Raw genomic sequence first — 17,108 nt, 5'->3', positions numbered from 1 at the left:
GCACACTCACTGTTTGATTTGCTGATTTTAATATATTGGTAAAAATGAAACATAAAATATGTCCTGTGAAAAAGTAATGGCACATTTTAAATTTCATTTTGTTTTCCAATTTTTGCCCCTCAAAACTCAGCAAATAAGTAGAAATTGTGCATTAAAAATTTAAGAAAAATGTCATTTATGTTTGTTTCCTGTGGAGGATGAGTTCCTGTAGAGTTATTTTCACATACAAAATCAACACTGAATAACATCATTGTAATGCACTGTCATGTTTTTGCCTTGTGATTGTTAAATCCACAATTTGCCAGTGTTAATCACGTAACAGTTACATTTAAGCCTCTTTTTCACTGCATGGTACCAGCTCGACTTGACTCGACTCTACTTGTGTCATTTTTTTTGGTTTTCTACTAGGCAAATCTGGTATCTGTCGAGGTTCCAAGCGAGCTGAACCGATACCAAAAGGTGACCTAAAAAAACTACAGACTACTGATTGGTTGGAGAGAATTGCTAAACACATATTAAGCTAATGCTAGCAACCAGGTTAGCGTACTCTTGTGTTGCCTTTGAGCAACCAGAATTGTCTCGTTGTCTGAACTCATGTAGTATTTCACAAACTCTCCTGGTATTTTATCTTGCTGCCATCAGCCTCTTCTGAACAACATTTTGTCTTCACGTATTGGCAGTTTCATGTGGCGACCAGCTACATTGAGGGTGTACTGTATCTGCAGTGGAAAATGAAGTAGCTGGTACCAAAAGCAAATGGAGGCGAGTCGAGCTGTAACATGCGGTGAAAAATTGGCTTAACTCTTTTGCCTCGGTAGGGCAGATTCTTGATAACCTAGTATATTTTTTTTGTACAAATTAAAATAACCTGAGACCACGATCTTTCTGCAGATATATGCTGTACCATTAAAACCTAACTAGTGTATAAAGTTTCACTACAAACGTTATATTGCTGTTCTCAGAACAAAACCTCATATCTCCAAAATGGTAACTTTACAGGACAAGGAAAAAACATACTTTCCTTTTAATGTAAGTCAGTGGAACCAGACTTTTTTCCAAATTGTTTTGGGCTGTTTCCTTTGGTTCATTCATCATGAAATTTACACATAAAGTAAAGGGCAACAGGCATTTTCACATTATGTCAAAAACTGAATAAACGACAAAAATGGAGATATGAGGTTTTCTTCAACAGCAGTGCTATGCTATTAGCTTAAAGAGAGGTGAAATAAGAGTCATTCTATATTGTTAGCATAAAGCCTGGATAAATACCCTGTCCCTGAACTTGAGTCATTTTCAATTGGAGAAAGCAAAGAACATTCACATTATACTTGAAAATTTGAAAAGAGATGCACAACTTTTTCAAATTCTACAGAAGCAACTTCATGAGTTATGTTGACAGAAGTTGGTTATTGTTGTGACTTTTGTGATGTGCAGTCTTTCATCAAATTAGGAAAACTTTATTTGTGTACCTTTAACTCTCAGCTTGATAAACCATCAAACAGCAGACACCTGAAGCACTGGATTATTATTTAAAACCTTATTACCTAACTACCTAAATGGGTGTATTATGTAAAACAGAACAGGGACTACTACAAGATCATCATTTTGATACTTGAGTACAACATAAAGAAAAAACAAACTTAATGGAGATGATTAGTATCCTCAGACATGGGCAGGCATGGTGACCTTCATATTAACATTGTCCACCTGGTGGAAAGAAAAAAAAACTTGTAAAAATGATACATATACTCTATTTTTAATTGATGATGTAATGAGTGTGCTTTTATCCAGAGCTGTTGCCAAAAAGTACATGAACAAAGCCACTTACTTCAATGAGGCCAAAGGTGGTCATGAAAATGTCTCCATGGATATGAAGCACAGACACGCTCTCCACTTGCATACGGTGTGAGAACAGGCAGAAAATGTTCCCATTCACAATTACCTAAAGGAAATAAAGCAAAACTTTGTTTGTGTAACAATTTAGTTATGTTGCTTAAATTGTAATTTGCTTGTTTTACTTCAAGCTCTGTACCTCATAGCCTTCTGGTTTAACAACCATGAACAAATCAAAGCCTCCTCCTTTCACAAATGGACCCCCTGAGGTCTCTTCTGGATTCTCCCACCTCCCACTTCTGAAGCTGTCACGCACAACAGAGGGTGTCCCAATGCGGGGGTTGAAGTGGAATGCGATGTCATCCCCATCCCTTTGCCCAGTCTTCAGATTTATTATGAAGCTGCAAGCAACACAAAAAAGGAATATTTGAAACTAAATTATATTTTAAAATTCCTGTAAATGGCTATTCCAGATTGTAAATCTTAAAATACATATTTTCTATTTAATGCAGTGCCTGTTTAATATACACCGATGAGCCAAAAATAACAAACGCTTACAGATGAAGCAAATAAGGTCAATTACTGTCAAAAACAAAAGGTAAGCGAACGGTTGGTTGTTGTAGTCATGTTAGATGCGGTAGATTGGGCAGCAGTGAAGCTCCGAGCAACTCTAACAAGGACCAAATCATTATGACCAAGAAGACGCTGTCGGAGCATCTCTGAAACGGCAAGGTTAGTGGGGTGCTCCTGATCAGCAAAGGGGAATTCCTGCTGACAGTGGTTCAAGGAGGGACAAACAACAACACCCAAGGCTCATTGATGTGCAAGGGCAACAAATGCTATCTTGCCTGGTCCAAATTGACAGAAAGGATACTGTGACACAAGTCCCGAGTGGTGCAACCGTCTAAGCGTTGGTCCTATCATCAGGAGATTGCAAGTTCGGTCCCTGGTGATGCTACAGCCATCCGTGGCCGGGAGTCCAAGAAAGCACAATTGGCCTCACTCTCTGGGTGGGTAGGATGGCCCCCACCCTTCTCCCCCCATTAGTCAGCGCAGTCGTCTGTTAGCTGACGTAATATAACTGGCGGTTGGCGCTTTGCTCCGAGTGCATTCAGCTGTCCAATGATGTTGCGTGAGCGGCAGTTCGAAAAGATGCAGTGGAGCTTCACAGGTCTCGGAGGAAGCTTGTGCTTGCCTTCGCCCTCCTTGCGTTGGTAGTATTGTGTGATTGGGGCAGTCCTAACTAGTGGGTGGAATTGGAGGTGATTAAATTGGGGAGAAAATTGGGTAAAAAAAAAAAGAAAGAAATTTTTAACGGTGATTATGAGGTGAGTGTGTCACAACATACACCCTGCTGTGTATAGTGTTGCATAGCCGCAGACCAGTCAGAGGGCCCATGCTAACTCCTGTCCACCATCTAAAGCACCTATAGTGGGGCACGGATGTCAGAACTGGACCTTGGAATTGAATTGCAATTAAAGAAGGTCACCTAGTACAATACGTCCTGTTTTCTTTTACATCAAGCAGACAACTGGGTACGTGTGTGGCGTTTACCTAGGGAAGTGATGCCGCCAGGATGCACTATGAGAGGAAGACAAGCCAGTGGAGGGCGTGTGATGCTCTGGGCAGTGTTCTGCTGGGAAACCCTTGATCTGGGCATTGATATAGACATGAATTTGACACGTGCCACCTACTTAAACATCGTGGCAGACCAGGTACACCCAATTATGAGTGAAGAAGTAGTTTATTGGAAAACTACTTGAGTATTCAAGTTACTTTTTTGTATATCTGCAATCACAGTCTGAAAATGTTTTCTAAATTGAGTTGGATATAATCTGTACAGACAAAGCTAAAGCAAAACATGATATGTGAGGAAAAAAGTAATTTAGAAGGCTGTGCATGGTTTTTCCTTGTTTAATTAAATCTGCTTTGAAAAAAAAGATTTGATTGAGTCAAAATTAAAAGTAGATTACTCAATATGTAATTTTCAGTGACTGGTTACCTAGCTAGGCAGCTGCTCCCTCAGGCTGAAGTTGAGTTGTGTAAGCAGAGATCTCGGCAGGTTTTGTGATAACACTGTTATCTTTAGTTAATTTTTAAATGAATATAGGTGACCATTTGGATAAAGTCTGCTCCTTGTATTTGCTGGTAGAGTTCTCCTCTTTCTTCCTCCACTAAACTGGAGGTCTGTGTACTATTGTTGTAGCTGAGAGTTGCTGTGTTTTGATTGGTGAATCTTTTAAATTCAACTGGGCTTTCTTCTAATTGGTTTATAAGCTGATAAGCTCATAATATATTTTACTCTAACATCATTAAACATTAAATTAACAAGGTAAAAGTGTTTTCTTATAAATTAAGTGAGAGTAGAAGTACTGTGCTTCAGTTTTATTCCAAAAATACCATTACAGGGAAAAATGTACTCGAGTACAGTAACAAGAGTAAATGTGATTTGTTACTTTCCACCTCTGACCAGTATCATGAGAACGTACCCATTGGCATCTGAAGGAACAACACCTTGGAAGAACAAAGCCAGTCCTACTTTCAGCCCTCCAATGAGTGGTCCAACATAAGGTATGCTCTGTGGTGATCATAAGCATTGTAGGTGTAGGCAAAAAAAAAAAAAACACTGATTCTTAGCATAATTAATACTCATTTAAACTTGTTTATCTTTATTATAAAACTTTCATTAACATTTTTTTGCCTGTTAAACCATTTTCAAGTGTTATGTTACTTACAGGGTTGCAGACTGGATATGGCACTCCTAACTGGATCTGGGAAAACTTCCCACGTGAGACTCCTGGGCTTTGTTCCTTACCAAAAGTGGATGTGCTCCAGTTCTGAGCAAAGAGAAGACAAAGAATGGTAATAAAGGAAACTTATTTACAACATGTATCAAATTCTTAACACATCTTGCAAATTTTGACAAATTGGAAATTTCATTGATGGAAATTTGAAATATCGAATGACCAATAACCAGAATCAATCTTCACATAAGAGTTTTTTTCAGATAAAAAGAAACATGATTTGTTTAGAATAATCAAATAAATATAAATACAATAACATTATGTGATGCTACAAAACATGGTAGAGCACAACAAGTACCAATGGACAAACAAGGAATCAAAAAGTACTTTTTCAACTTCCTAACATCCTTGTAATCCAGAGCAACCAGGAAATTTTTTGGGGAAAATGCACAGAGGACAAAATATATCAGCTTTGGAACACAGCTGTGTTAGCTTTTCAAATAGCTACTGTTTGATTTGACTCATCGACAGAACAGGTAAATCTATTTTTAGTTATTTTTTCTTTTTTTACTTTTAACTTTGTGTTTAGTCGACATGATATTTTTAGGAAAGGCAATTAGCTTTTTGCCAATAAAAGTAGACCTATTGCAAAATAGCCTAAATGATGTGTTACGTTACACAAAAATATAATACAATGGCCACAAGATGCTCTGAGTTGCTGTATTTTTATTACTGGTGAGGGGTGTTCTTCATAATCAGGAGGCTTATTGCCAACAACATAAAACATGATACAATACACAAATTCTCAATAAATAATGTAAGTTATAATTAACTTCCAGATAATTCATTAGAGTATACTGCAGTCATTTTATGAACTTTCATTTTTAGGTATAAGATAACAAAATTATCATATCAGTAAATTCAGAAACCTTTGCCTTATAAGTAGTTTTTGCTCAGCCAATTGTCACTGCAGCAATAATGTTAATTTCTACTGGCACCTAGCCCTAGTGGAATTTCCTGTGTTGTGTCTGCAACAGCAACACTACTTGAAGCAGATGTACCAATAACACTAACATTTGAAGTGTAAGAAATTCAAGTAGCACATTCTTTAGCTTTAATTTCACAGTTTTACAGCAAATCATTCAGTAAATACTTCAAGTCAAACTCCAATACTGAAATTAACAGGGGAATGGAATAGCCTGTTGACTATTTTTTAGCCTGTTTAAATGTTTAGTCTGCTATCTTTTAGTGTATTTTTTGAGAAAATGTTGTCAGCTTATCTCACCTCAGTATAAACAGAACTGGCTTCTTGCTTCATTTATATGTTTGGTGGTCAATGTGGGCAGAAACAGTCCATTCACAGCAGCGTGGCCCAGCCAATCAGATTTTATCCATTTAACACTGAGAAACTGACTTACTGCTACATAACCAATGGTGTTCATGAAGACATCTCCTTTGATGTTAAGTGTGGTCACTTTCTCAATTGGCATTCGGTGCTTGAAGAAGCAATTCTTCTGGCCGTTTACATATGCCTGGAAAGAAAATATAATAGTCTTATTTTTGATGTTCATAAATCTTTTTGTTTATTTATATTATTTAGTTTAGTTTTTTTTTACCAAATACTCAATTAATCCCCATACCTCGTAGCCGTCTGTTTTGACAACAATGAAGATATCAAAGGCTGATCCCCTCACTAAGGGACACCCTTGAGACTCTTCTATACTCTCCCACTTTCCGTTTCTGAAGCTGTCACGAACCATTGAGTTGTTGTAGACACGGGGGTTGAAGTGAAAAGCAACATCATCGCCATCTTTCGGTCCTAGCTTATGATTTATCATGATGCTGTATGGGATGCAAAAAAAATGCTAATTTCAAAGAAGAGTAGTTATATATAAAATACCTATCAAAGTATTTTGTGTTATAAATATTAGAAATACATACTCGTTGGCATCTGGATTAACAACCCCTTGGAAGTACAGAGCCATTCCTGGACTCAGCCCTCCAGGAATTTGTCCCACATAAGGAGTGCGCTGCAAAGAAATGGTTCATTAGTTCAACCTAGCAAATGAACAACAAACAATTTAAGTGGTTTTATTCAACTCAGATAAATACTTTGAATGAAACAATGCAAAGCAAATGTTTAGTTTAGATGGGCAAAAGCAATATTTTACGTTAATTAAAACCAAAAAAACAGAGAGTGCTGATTTAATGTAAATGCATGATTTAAACATTTACATAGCAATATGGCATGAAGCTGTTAAAAGATGAGATGGAATGATCTAGAACTAAGCTCTGAACATAAGTACATGACCCCACTAATGCTCTTGTGGCTGAATGCAATTAATCTCACAGCAATTTTCCAACATCTAGTGTAAAGCCTTTGAATTGACACTGAATTAGAGAGAACTATTTGTCTATTTACAAAATAAAGATTGACGTGCCTCTCAGCCAATCACAGCTGTCTCTGAGTACAAATTGTTCTGTTAAGCAAAGGGGAAACCAATGTTACCGGATTGGGCAGTTCACAGGGCTTGTTTTTTGAACCCAGTCGATACGATTTGAACTCCGAACCGGACAAAAGAAAGCCCATTTGGTGTGACGGGGTAGCGGTCGAGGGCTTTCCTGAAGACCTCAGTGATGTAACACTGGTAGATAGCTGGGGCATTTATCAACCCGAAGGGCATCACGAGGTATTGATAATGGCCTGATTAAGTGGTGAAAGCCATCTTCCATTTGTCCCCCATCTAACCTGGATAAAGGTGCTGCACAAGTCCAGTTTTGGAAAAAACTGACGCTTGCTGCAGCACCTCAAAGGTGTTGTTAATGAGGAGTAGGGGTTATCAGTCCTTCATAATGATCTTGTTATTTCCCCTATAGTATATACAAGGATGGAAACCCTATCTATCTTCCCTGCTGGCCTCTGCCATCAAGGTGGAGGGCTGTATGAAACCTGTTTGAAGGCAAATGCCTTCTGAATATACTCCTCCATGGCCGTCTTCTTCAGGCCTCACAAGGAGAACAGAGAGAATGCTCTTCACTGATTACAGCTCAGCATTCAATACCATCATTCTCTCACAACTTGTCTCTAAGTTCCTTTGTCTTGGACTGGAGACCTCTATCTGCTGATCCTCAACATGGGTGCATCACAGTGCTGTGTGCACAGCCCCCTCCTGTGCTCCCTGTTCACTTATGACTGTGCTGCCAAGAACAGCTCCAGTATCATCAAGTTTGTGGACAACACAACCATCCTGGGCCTCATTACATTCAACAACAAGATGGCCTACAGAGAGAAGGTGAAGTCACTAACCAGCTGGTGCCAGGACAACAACCTCTCAACATCAGTGAAACTAAAAAGATGATTGTGGACTATAGAATCACCATCACCCTGCTGTCTTCTGGTGATGGTGGTCAGCCTTACCTCAGGATATCACCCTCAAACAAACAGCCAGGTTGAGTGCCTCACCAGAAAATTGGCGACACTGGAACACTACTGTCAAGACCAGCAGGGGAAGTGGTCACGCTTCCTTTCATGGGGCATTATATGCACAACGTTCTCTTCATAATGCTTCCACTGGTTCTATTGGTCTTAGTTGCAGTTGTCCCGTCATTATAAAGTCTCACCTAGCTTTCAGATTTCCCTCCTCAGACCAGTGATCCCTGCTTCACTGGGTAATGCCCCCCATCATGGGTGGGTCTACTGGATCCACTGGACCTGCTCCGAGACCTTGGGACTGCTCCCAAGCTGGGGATGTAGTGCGCTTGGAGACGAACGTTGGGAGGTGTGTTCTATCATGCCGTCATGCATAACCACCTTTCAGAGATCTGCTGCTCTGGAATACTGATTGTTTTCCTCTGCCCATTTTACACACCTGATTCATGTTTCCTCATTACTTAGCCTACTTATACACAGATTCTCACTCGTTGTGAGGTATTGCCAGTCTTTGTGTCAGTTCTAAGTTGTTTTTTCATGTATCCATTACTCTGTTTTTTGGACCCTTTGTCTGTTTTTTGAACTTGATGTGGATTTGCCCTTTTGCTCTGTGCTGCTCCAATTTATCTCCAATTGCTGTTGATATTTTTGTATATGAAAAATAATATAATAATATAATAAAATAATATAAATTTCACTCACTCACTCACTCACTCACTCACTCACTCACTCGCTCACTCATCATCTAAGGAACTTGTCCTCCTGGGTAGCAAGGGTTGCTGGACCCTATCCCAGCACACATTGGGCAGAAGGTAGGAAACACCCTGGACAGCTTGCCAGTCCATCACAGAAATGCCATAATTTGTTTTTTGCTTTATTAACGTTAATTAAAGGTCCTTGTGCACAAGATGTGTCCTTGTCAACAAAATTTAAATAAGGAAGCTAATACAACGCAGTATCAAAGTGAATTGATGTGTAGGTTTACATTTATTTGATGCTTACACATGTTGACAGGGCCAAAATGGCAGCATCGTTGACATGCCTTGCTGAACCAATCTATGTATGTATGGGGTGTCCAGTCTTATCTGCAAAGGGCCAGTGTGACTGCATGTTTTATTCCAACCATGCATGTGATCAAATGTTTGAAGACTGAGACCAATTGATTAAACAAGTGCAAAAAGATTTTCTCCTGCTTGTTTGGCACGAAAACCTGGAGCCACATCGGCCCTTTGCGGATAAGATTGGACACGCTTGATGAATGTATACCTATGGCTTCAACCTCTTCCTTGTTTTTTTAATGCTCAGTGGCTAAAAGACTTCCCTGGTTTGAATAATGAAAACATGGTTTCCAGAATCTTTTTGCTGTAAACTGGCCTGCATTAATATTGCCAGGTCTCAAATATTTTTGTCTACATTAAACATCTTTTAAAGCCTGTTAACTCTTAAATAATAATAAATAATGTTTTCAAATGTTCTCCTCTGCATGCTTTTACATTTTCCTTTGGGCTGCAAAAGTTTTCAGTCTGTTAATACAAGTGTTTCAGATGCTACCAGACAGCCTGAGCTAACATATTTAACATAGTAACTAAAGGAGGCAGTTTAGAATTTTGCAAACAGTCAGATTATGTTCACTGAAGTTGTTACACTCTTGAGCCACACTGTAATTGAAACTACTCACAATATCGCTGAGCTGATTCGAAACTTCTGACATGATGGTTGACAGACTCCACCGTGAGACGCCCAAGTCGGTCATTATTTTCTTCCTTAGTTCATTAAAGAGGGAGGAAGAGGTCCAGTTCTGTGTAGATTGCAAACATATGATAGGACATTATAGATTTTTCACTGACTTAAACTTGATATACTGATTTATTGCATTTTTTGATAACTGCCATGAGATAAAGTTGGAAAAAAAAAAATCTCTTGATTTGATTTCTTTAGATTTGTGAAGTAAAATAATGTCAGGTCTGTTTCTCACTGTAAGTAGTATAAGCAGTCGCTTAGGGTCTCCAAACCACCAGAGGCCCCACAAGTACATATACATAGTTTTTTTTGTTATTTCCGGACAAATCTAGAAAGCAAAAATGATCCCTTACTCTTGTTTTGCATCAACTCTTATTTTAACTACACTCCATGACTTGCACATCTGTGAAGGCACCATTAATGCTGAATGATATATACAGGTTTTGGCACCACATGCTGTCGTCCAGATGACGTCTTTTTTAGGGAAGCCTTTGCTTATTTCAGCAAGACAATGTAAAACCACATTCTGCATATATTACAACTGCATGGCTCCATAGTAAAAGAGTACGTGGGCTAATCTGGCCTGCCTGCAGTTCAGACCTGTCACCACTGAAAACATTTGGCACATTATGAAATGAAAAATTACAATAAATAAAACCCTGAACTGTTGAGCAGCTGAAATCCTATATACAAAACCGGGGAAACATTTCAAAGAATTCCGTCTCTCTAGTTCCCAAACACTTACAGAGTGTAGTTAAATTAAGAGGTGGTGCAAAACAAGTAAACATGCCACCGACCCAACTTTTTTGGAAGGTCTTGCTGGCTCCAAATTCGAAATGGGCATGTATTTGTAATAAGATTTTTCAGTTTCAAAATTTCATATGTTGTCTTTGCGCTATTCTGAATTAAATATAGGGTTTATTTTATTTGCATATCATTGCATTCTATTTTTTTCTACATTTTGTACAGCATCCGAACTTTTTTGGAAATGGGGTTATAAATGAGGCAGGTGAGGTTCCCAAGTAATTTGGGCCTACAAATATTCAGAAATTACATGACCAATTTTAACTGATTTTGCTGAGGTTTTACCAAAGCCTACAGGCTAATATTAAAAGTCATGCAAAAATCTTGTAAATGCTACAAAAACAGTAACCAGAAAAGTAAGAAATTCTGCACTGACCCACGACTTGCCCACTGGAACGATGACCTTCCCTTGGAGAGAGAACTGGACAGATTCACTGGCTTCACTCACTCCCACATCACTAACTGCTCTGTACCGGACCCAGTATTGGTTGGCTAGCTGCAGTCCAGTTAATGCAAAGGTTTCCTGTGCATCTGGAGTGTCTATGGTCTCCCAAGCGCCACCATCAGCTCCTGAAGCATCGGGCTGTGTTACTCTGTATTCCACTCTGTACCGCCTTGTCACTCCAGTTGGGGACTTCTGAAGCTTCAGAATCACATTCTTATTCTGAATGTCCACGCTGGGAGCAGGAGGCTTGGACACTGGTTGAAAGTGGTCATCCACGGTTTTCTCTTGTTTATACAGGCGGATGGAGATGCCAGGATTGGAGGGGTCTGGGATTGATGAAATGACAAACTTGTCTGTCTTCTTATCCTTATTGGCATTAAAAAAACTTTTGAAGAGGGAAAGGTTCTCTTTCATCTTCTTAGATAATTCAGGATTGCTGAACCAAGGCTTGAAGTCTTGGTCACTTGATTTCGGAACTGTTGACAGCTTTTCAAATGGATCTGCTGTCAGGAACTCTGTTATGGTTTGCAGATATGGATCTTCATACTTCACAGAAGTGAAGGAGAAGCATATGACTGTGTCCACTGTGGGACTGAAGAGGATGCTGTTGAACTGGGCTGAGGATGTGATTATTGGGACTTCACTCAGTTCCCTGGTGTAGGAACTCAGCAGATCTAGTTCACCATTAACATTCTCTAACCACTGCTTTAGCTTGCTAGCCCTAAAGGGGGAGTTGGCATGGGTAGTCAGAATGTCAGCCAGTGAGCTGTCTTTTGCCTTCCCACCCCGAATAGCAGGAAGGACACTGGCCAGAGCTTTTTGTAACAGCACCTTGTAGATACCAAATGATTCCTGAAATGTTTGCAGCCTTTCCCCCACATCTTGGAAATCACTTACTGTTGTGTTCTGAACCAGATCATTGCATCTCCTCTCTGCATCTCCCAGCTCCTCCAACAAGCCTTCGACTTTAGATATGAGCGTTGCTCCGATTTCTCTCTCCAGCTTAGCAGCTTTACTGTCCAAACGTGCCAGGGGATGGAGCCAAACCCTCACAGGCACAGCATCATTCTCCCTCTGCCTCAGCAACGATGGCAGCTTCTTGTATAGCTGCAAGGCCTCCATGTATGTAGTAGGGTTCTCCTCGAGCTCATAGTCACCATAAAATGTACAGCTGATATTATCAGCCAGTTTCTTTTCATTCTCATTCATCTTTAGAGCTCCTTCCCCCTCTATGGAAAATAAAGGGATCTTCTTAACCATTACCCTTAGGTTTCCCTCAATCTCTTGTTTGTCCTCATTCTCTGAAACTGTTTTGTCAAACACCATGAAGGCCTGACCTCCATACAGTACAGCTGTAACAACATGAGTGGCGGTCTTCTGCTCAAACACCTCAGGGTAGGAGATTTTGCCCAGCTGGGTCATAGTAAGTTGCTCAAATCTTGTTGTCTGGCTGTACTGCATAGTAACTCTAGACTGACGGTCTGAGGACTTTTTGTCACGCAAGTATCGGGCTGAGCCTCCAACCTCCACTAAACCACCCAGAAAGCTGGCTTTGAGGGAGGCGCTGATGTCAAGGACGTTGGCCTTATCCCGGAGTGAGTCAGAAGCAACAAATTTCAGATCAGTCTTGGGCTGTCGATGCACATCCAAATCCTTGGACAAAGACTGTTTATCCCATAGAGTAACACCTGAAATGAGTGAGAGTCTGGAGCTTATTCTTTGATCACTGGTCACTTTATTATATGCTTGCCCCTGTTAGTACACTGTAGGTGTACTGTAAACACACTGCACATTCAAGCATCTTTAGAAAAAAAAAAACTACCTAACATGTTTTGTTGTTTGCTTTGTTATATGCAAATTTGACATGGCCTCTAACTATTTTGTTAGATAAATACATGTGAATGGTCAGATATGTGGATGCTCCCATTGAGGTCGCTTGAAGTAAACAATATTTCATGTAGTATATGACAATATTACCTGGGATGAAAGAATCTCTGCGGCAATCGTACAACATGCCAGGATACAGGGCCCTTCCCAGGGCTGCCATTTCAATTGTTTTAGGCTCCATGACTGTCAAGATAAATAAAAGCAATAAATAAAGGAATATTTGGACAGTTATATCGAATTAGTTCAAACTACAGTCCCACAGCAAAAAAGAATTACAAATTAAGGACTTAGACCTTAGATATTTACAAAGATTATGATTTATTAAAACCCAAGGCATTAATTGAAAGAGTAATATGGGGTGTTTTCTATAGGGAAGCAGCTGTCCCATATCCTAAACCCTACATTTCAACTGAAAAATATAATCCTTTCTTTTTTGCAGTTTTTGTTTGTAAAGAAAAAATATTTTAATTTCTTTTAAAGTTAAGTTGAAAGATTTTGTATCATGAGTTTTCATGTCACTACCAGAACTGTTTTAGTTCATAAGTGGAGCCTTATTTTAGCATTTAACATTAGCATTTAACACCCCTGCATTTTAGAGCAGGAAGTGAGACTGCATCCCTCATGGCCACATGGTGAGCAGTTGAGATCCCTTTGTTTTGAAGTACATGTATCCCAAAGTCAGAAGGTCAGTGTGTAACATTAAGAATTGTCACTTTTGATGTTTTTTATAAAATATATGATTTTATGTGTGTAAAACTGTTCAAAGATGTGTTTTCTAGTCATGCACTGGCTAGCATTTTTGAGATGTTCAAATTAGCTAAAATTGAAATGGAATGTTCAGTCATTTTTTTTTAAATAAACATATTTAAGGTGTAGGCTCACTCAAAGCAAAAGAGGTAGTCTAAAGTCAAAAAATGATCCATATAAAGGGATAAATAAAATGAAAATATATATATATATATATAGGTATGTTTGTGTGTGTATATATATATATATATATATATATATATATATATATATATATATATATATATATATATATATATATATATATACACACACACACACACACACACACACAATATATGTATATATTTGTTTATATATGCACTCAGGGGTCGGCAACCAAAATGTTAAGAACAGCCATTTTGTTCTTTCAACAAAAATCAACAAGTTATGTCCATTTTACCATCTTGGCTGTAAATATATCTCAGTGTGTGTTGATGTGCTAGTATAAACTAAAAAGTATAAAAAAAAAAAACACAGACTTACTTTGCTCTGCTTTAAGCTTTAGCTCATTTATAGCTGCTTTTCTCGCATCTCCAGCAGGAAACCTTTCCTCAAAAGCAGAACAGTTTCTTGTAAAATGTCTCTTAATGTTTGACTTTTTACAAGACTGTCAGCTTCTCATTCACCAGCTTCTTGTTCCAATGTTTCCATTCCACCTTAAATGGTGCCTGAGGCTCTAGAATGTAATTGCTGCACCATTTAAGGTGAAATGGGAGAATTTGAATAAGAAGCTGATTTCAGCTTTGTGACCTTGTAATGATTGACAGTTTCACGTTGTGAATAAACGCATCAGGAAACCAGCTGGAGTGATTATAATAGCAAATAAGTCCATTCATCTACAAATGTCAAGGGTGTCGCAAGGGTGTCTGAGTTACTATAGCGACCAGCAGTCTGCGCACCACCTTCAAGGTTAAAGGGTGAATTAGCAGTTACACATAATATAACTCCAGTGTTTAAAACCACTTATTGCTACAACTGTGTTAGAACGATCAGCAGCTTTATTTTACTGCAAAGGAGGATTATTTTATTTTTACCTAAAAATCTAATTCTGCTGTGGAGCCGCATATTGCTGACCCCTGGACTAACTTTACTGCAGTACTTTAAATGTAACTGATCAAAAAGGAGGTAAAACTGAACTGGAGAGCGAATGTGGGCTGTACAGCAGAACAGATTTACCCACATTTTGATTAAAAATGCTCAGCTTCAAGACTAATACAAGACAAATATTTATTCATTTATAGTCCTGGAGATTGTCATCTTAGAGGTTTACTTAAAAACCTTGAGAAATAGACTTCTCACCACTTCTTCTACACTCTCAGAAATGAAAGGTATGAAACTGTCACTGTTCTATTGACTCCACACACTCCGTCTCGTCTCCAGCTTTTTTAAATTTATTGTTCTGTTTTAAAAACATTAGGTTTTTAAAAAGGTACAACTATGTACTTTTCACCTGGAAAAACCTATTCAAGGTACACAATTGGACCTTAAAAGCACAGTTGGAGAGAAATTAATATTCACATATTATATATGTGCTTTATATATATTTGAGACTCTGTTTGAGGGAACCTTTGCATTATTTGTATCTGGATGACAAAAAATATACCTATACAGAACGTTTATTTCTAACAGTGTATGTTCTTGTTAGTCCACATTCCTGTGTGACATACTTGTGTTTTTTTCAGTATTTTGTCTTGCTTGGTATTTTTGTACTTAATGTCTCAGTACTGACATGATCAGAAGCAAAATATTACTTTTTTTGTTATTTTTAATGTGTGATTCTTATTCTTTACATTCTATGCACTGTCAGGAATTCAGGAATGCCTCATTGATAGATGTAGATGTATTACAGCAAGTTCAGTCAAAAAAGTATTGTTTGGTACCCATAGGGAACTCAGTGTCCATTTCACGCCGCCCAAGACGTTTCAGCCAAAATTCGGTCACATTTAATTGCCAAATTATACATTATTTACAAACTGGTTTTAATGAAAATGCACCTCCATCTGTTTTAATGATAATGCATCTGCAAAAGTAAATCTCAAATAAATGTAGCTCTGTTGATACGATATATGTACACAATCTATTTTTGTATGGGCCGCTTTCATTAAGTAATGTGCAACAAAGTACTCATTAGTATAATTAGTATAAGTGTCATTAATTTGTCACATTGCTTTCCTGAAATGAGGGGACAACATTTAAATGTGCTTTGATGAAAATATGCTATTCACTTTCCACTACCATCAGATTTTTAAAGGCTGCAGTAGTTGTAGCTTTAAGAGCAGCAATAATAGTATAAATAATAATAATAATAATAATAATAATAAGGTAATAAGTAGATTTACTTCTCACCTTGTCTGGAAGTTTCTTTATTGAAGTGCAGGCAGATAAATGTAAGAAAGGCTTCTGTTGTTGCCCGTTATTCTTCTCTTTTCTGGAAGAGTCAGATGGATCTAATGACTGTACTCGTTATTTTTTCAGACATTTATAGCAAAAAAAAAAGAGGGTGGTACTTCACAATTACCTGTACTTGGCACTGGCATTCTGCCACCTGCAGTGTGTGTGTGTGTGTGTGTGTGTGTGTGTGTGTGTGTGTGTGTGTGTTTTTTATATATATAAGGTGTGTTTATGGGCTTTGGGTGTTTTGGTGTTGAGAGGTGGTCACCGTCGGAATGGAGGGCTCATTGTGACCTCCCGTGGTGAATTGGTTTTATGTATGTGCTCTTCTGTGTAGCAGTTTCTTGTAACAGGAAAATTGCTTCATCTGATTCTGACATTACAATACATTACACTTTTAATCATTGGTACTAGTGGACCTTGAGTTTAGACATGCTGTAATGCTTATTATAAAACAAAAGTTATATCTAGAGAACACTTACTGCTTGCTAATGCTAACCATACACTAGAAGACTTTGAAAAGACTAAAGTCTGACACCCTCTCACACCTAAAGACAGTGTCACGGTTTTTAGTCACAGACTATGATTTTGCAAATACTAGGAATCTTGCAGTGTCACTATTTGCAAGACTGCACCTAGACTTTTGAGATTATTCCCTATCATGCACCTGGTGGAAATTTACAAGCAGATAAACACTTTTCCTTCCATTCTGTAGTGGTACAGATGTGAAGGTACGTTGGCTGAGCATGTAAAGGTCTGGGGCTCAGAGCAGTTCACTGTAGAGCTGTATACTCTGACAGATCATCACCCAGAATCTGTGCAGCTACTTTTAAAATTTTATATAAAGATTTACACATCAGCCTTCCACCCAATGACAGCTGGGATAGGCTCCAGCACCCCACCGTGACCCAGAAGGATAAGCGGTTTAGATGATGGATGGATGGATGGATTTACACATCAACACAACATGCAGCGATTCAGTATTGTTGATTGGGTGTTATGAACTAAACCATAAAAAACAAACAGTGTAACAGAAAGCAAAAAA

At 38.4% G+C, this 17,108-nt stretch overlaps 1 protein-coding gene across 1 annotated transcript; it reads right to left on the bottom strand.

Moving 5' to 3' along the window:
• Positions 1–1,087: 1,087 nt before the first annotated feature.
• Positions 1,088–16,124, bottom strand: LOC118800171 (stonustoxin subunit beta-like). Its single transcript, XM_036560348.1, has 12 exons — positions 16,019–16,124; positions 12,974–13,066; positions 10,928–12,684; positions 9,686–9,805; positions 6,519–6,607; positions 6,218–6,419; positions 5,996–6,109; positions 4,569–4,670; positions 4,323–4,411; positions 2,033–2,234; positions 1,829–1,942; positions 1,088–1,707 (listed from the first exon to the last, which is right to left on the bottom strand). Exons 2-12 carry the CDS (start codon positions 13,062–13,064, stop codon positions 1,663–1,665), a joined length of 2,925 nt encoding a protein of 974 aa, XP_036416241.1. The 5' UTR covers positions 13,065–13,066; positions 16,019–16,124; the 3' UTR covers positions 1,088–1,662.
• Positions 16,125–17,108: the final 984 nt, after the last annotated feature.

The sequence above is a fragment of the Colossoma macropomum genome, unplaced genomic scaffold, assembly GCF_904425465.1.
Source record: "Colossoma macropomum unplaced genomic scaffold, Colossoma_macropomum, whole genome shotgun sequence".
Classification (NCBI taxonomy): Eukaryota; Metazoa; Chordata; class Actinopteri; order Characiformes; family Serrasalmidae; genus Colossoma; species Colossoma macropomum.
This window is presented reverse-complemented; position numbering and strand designations above follow the sequence as displayed.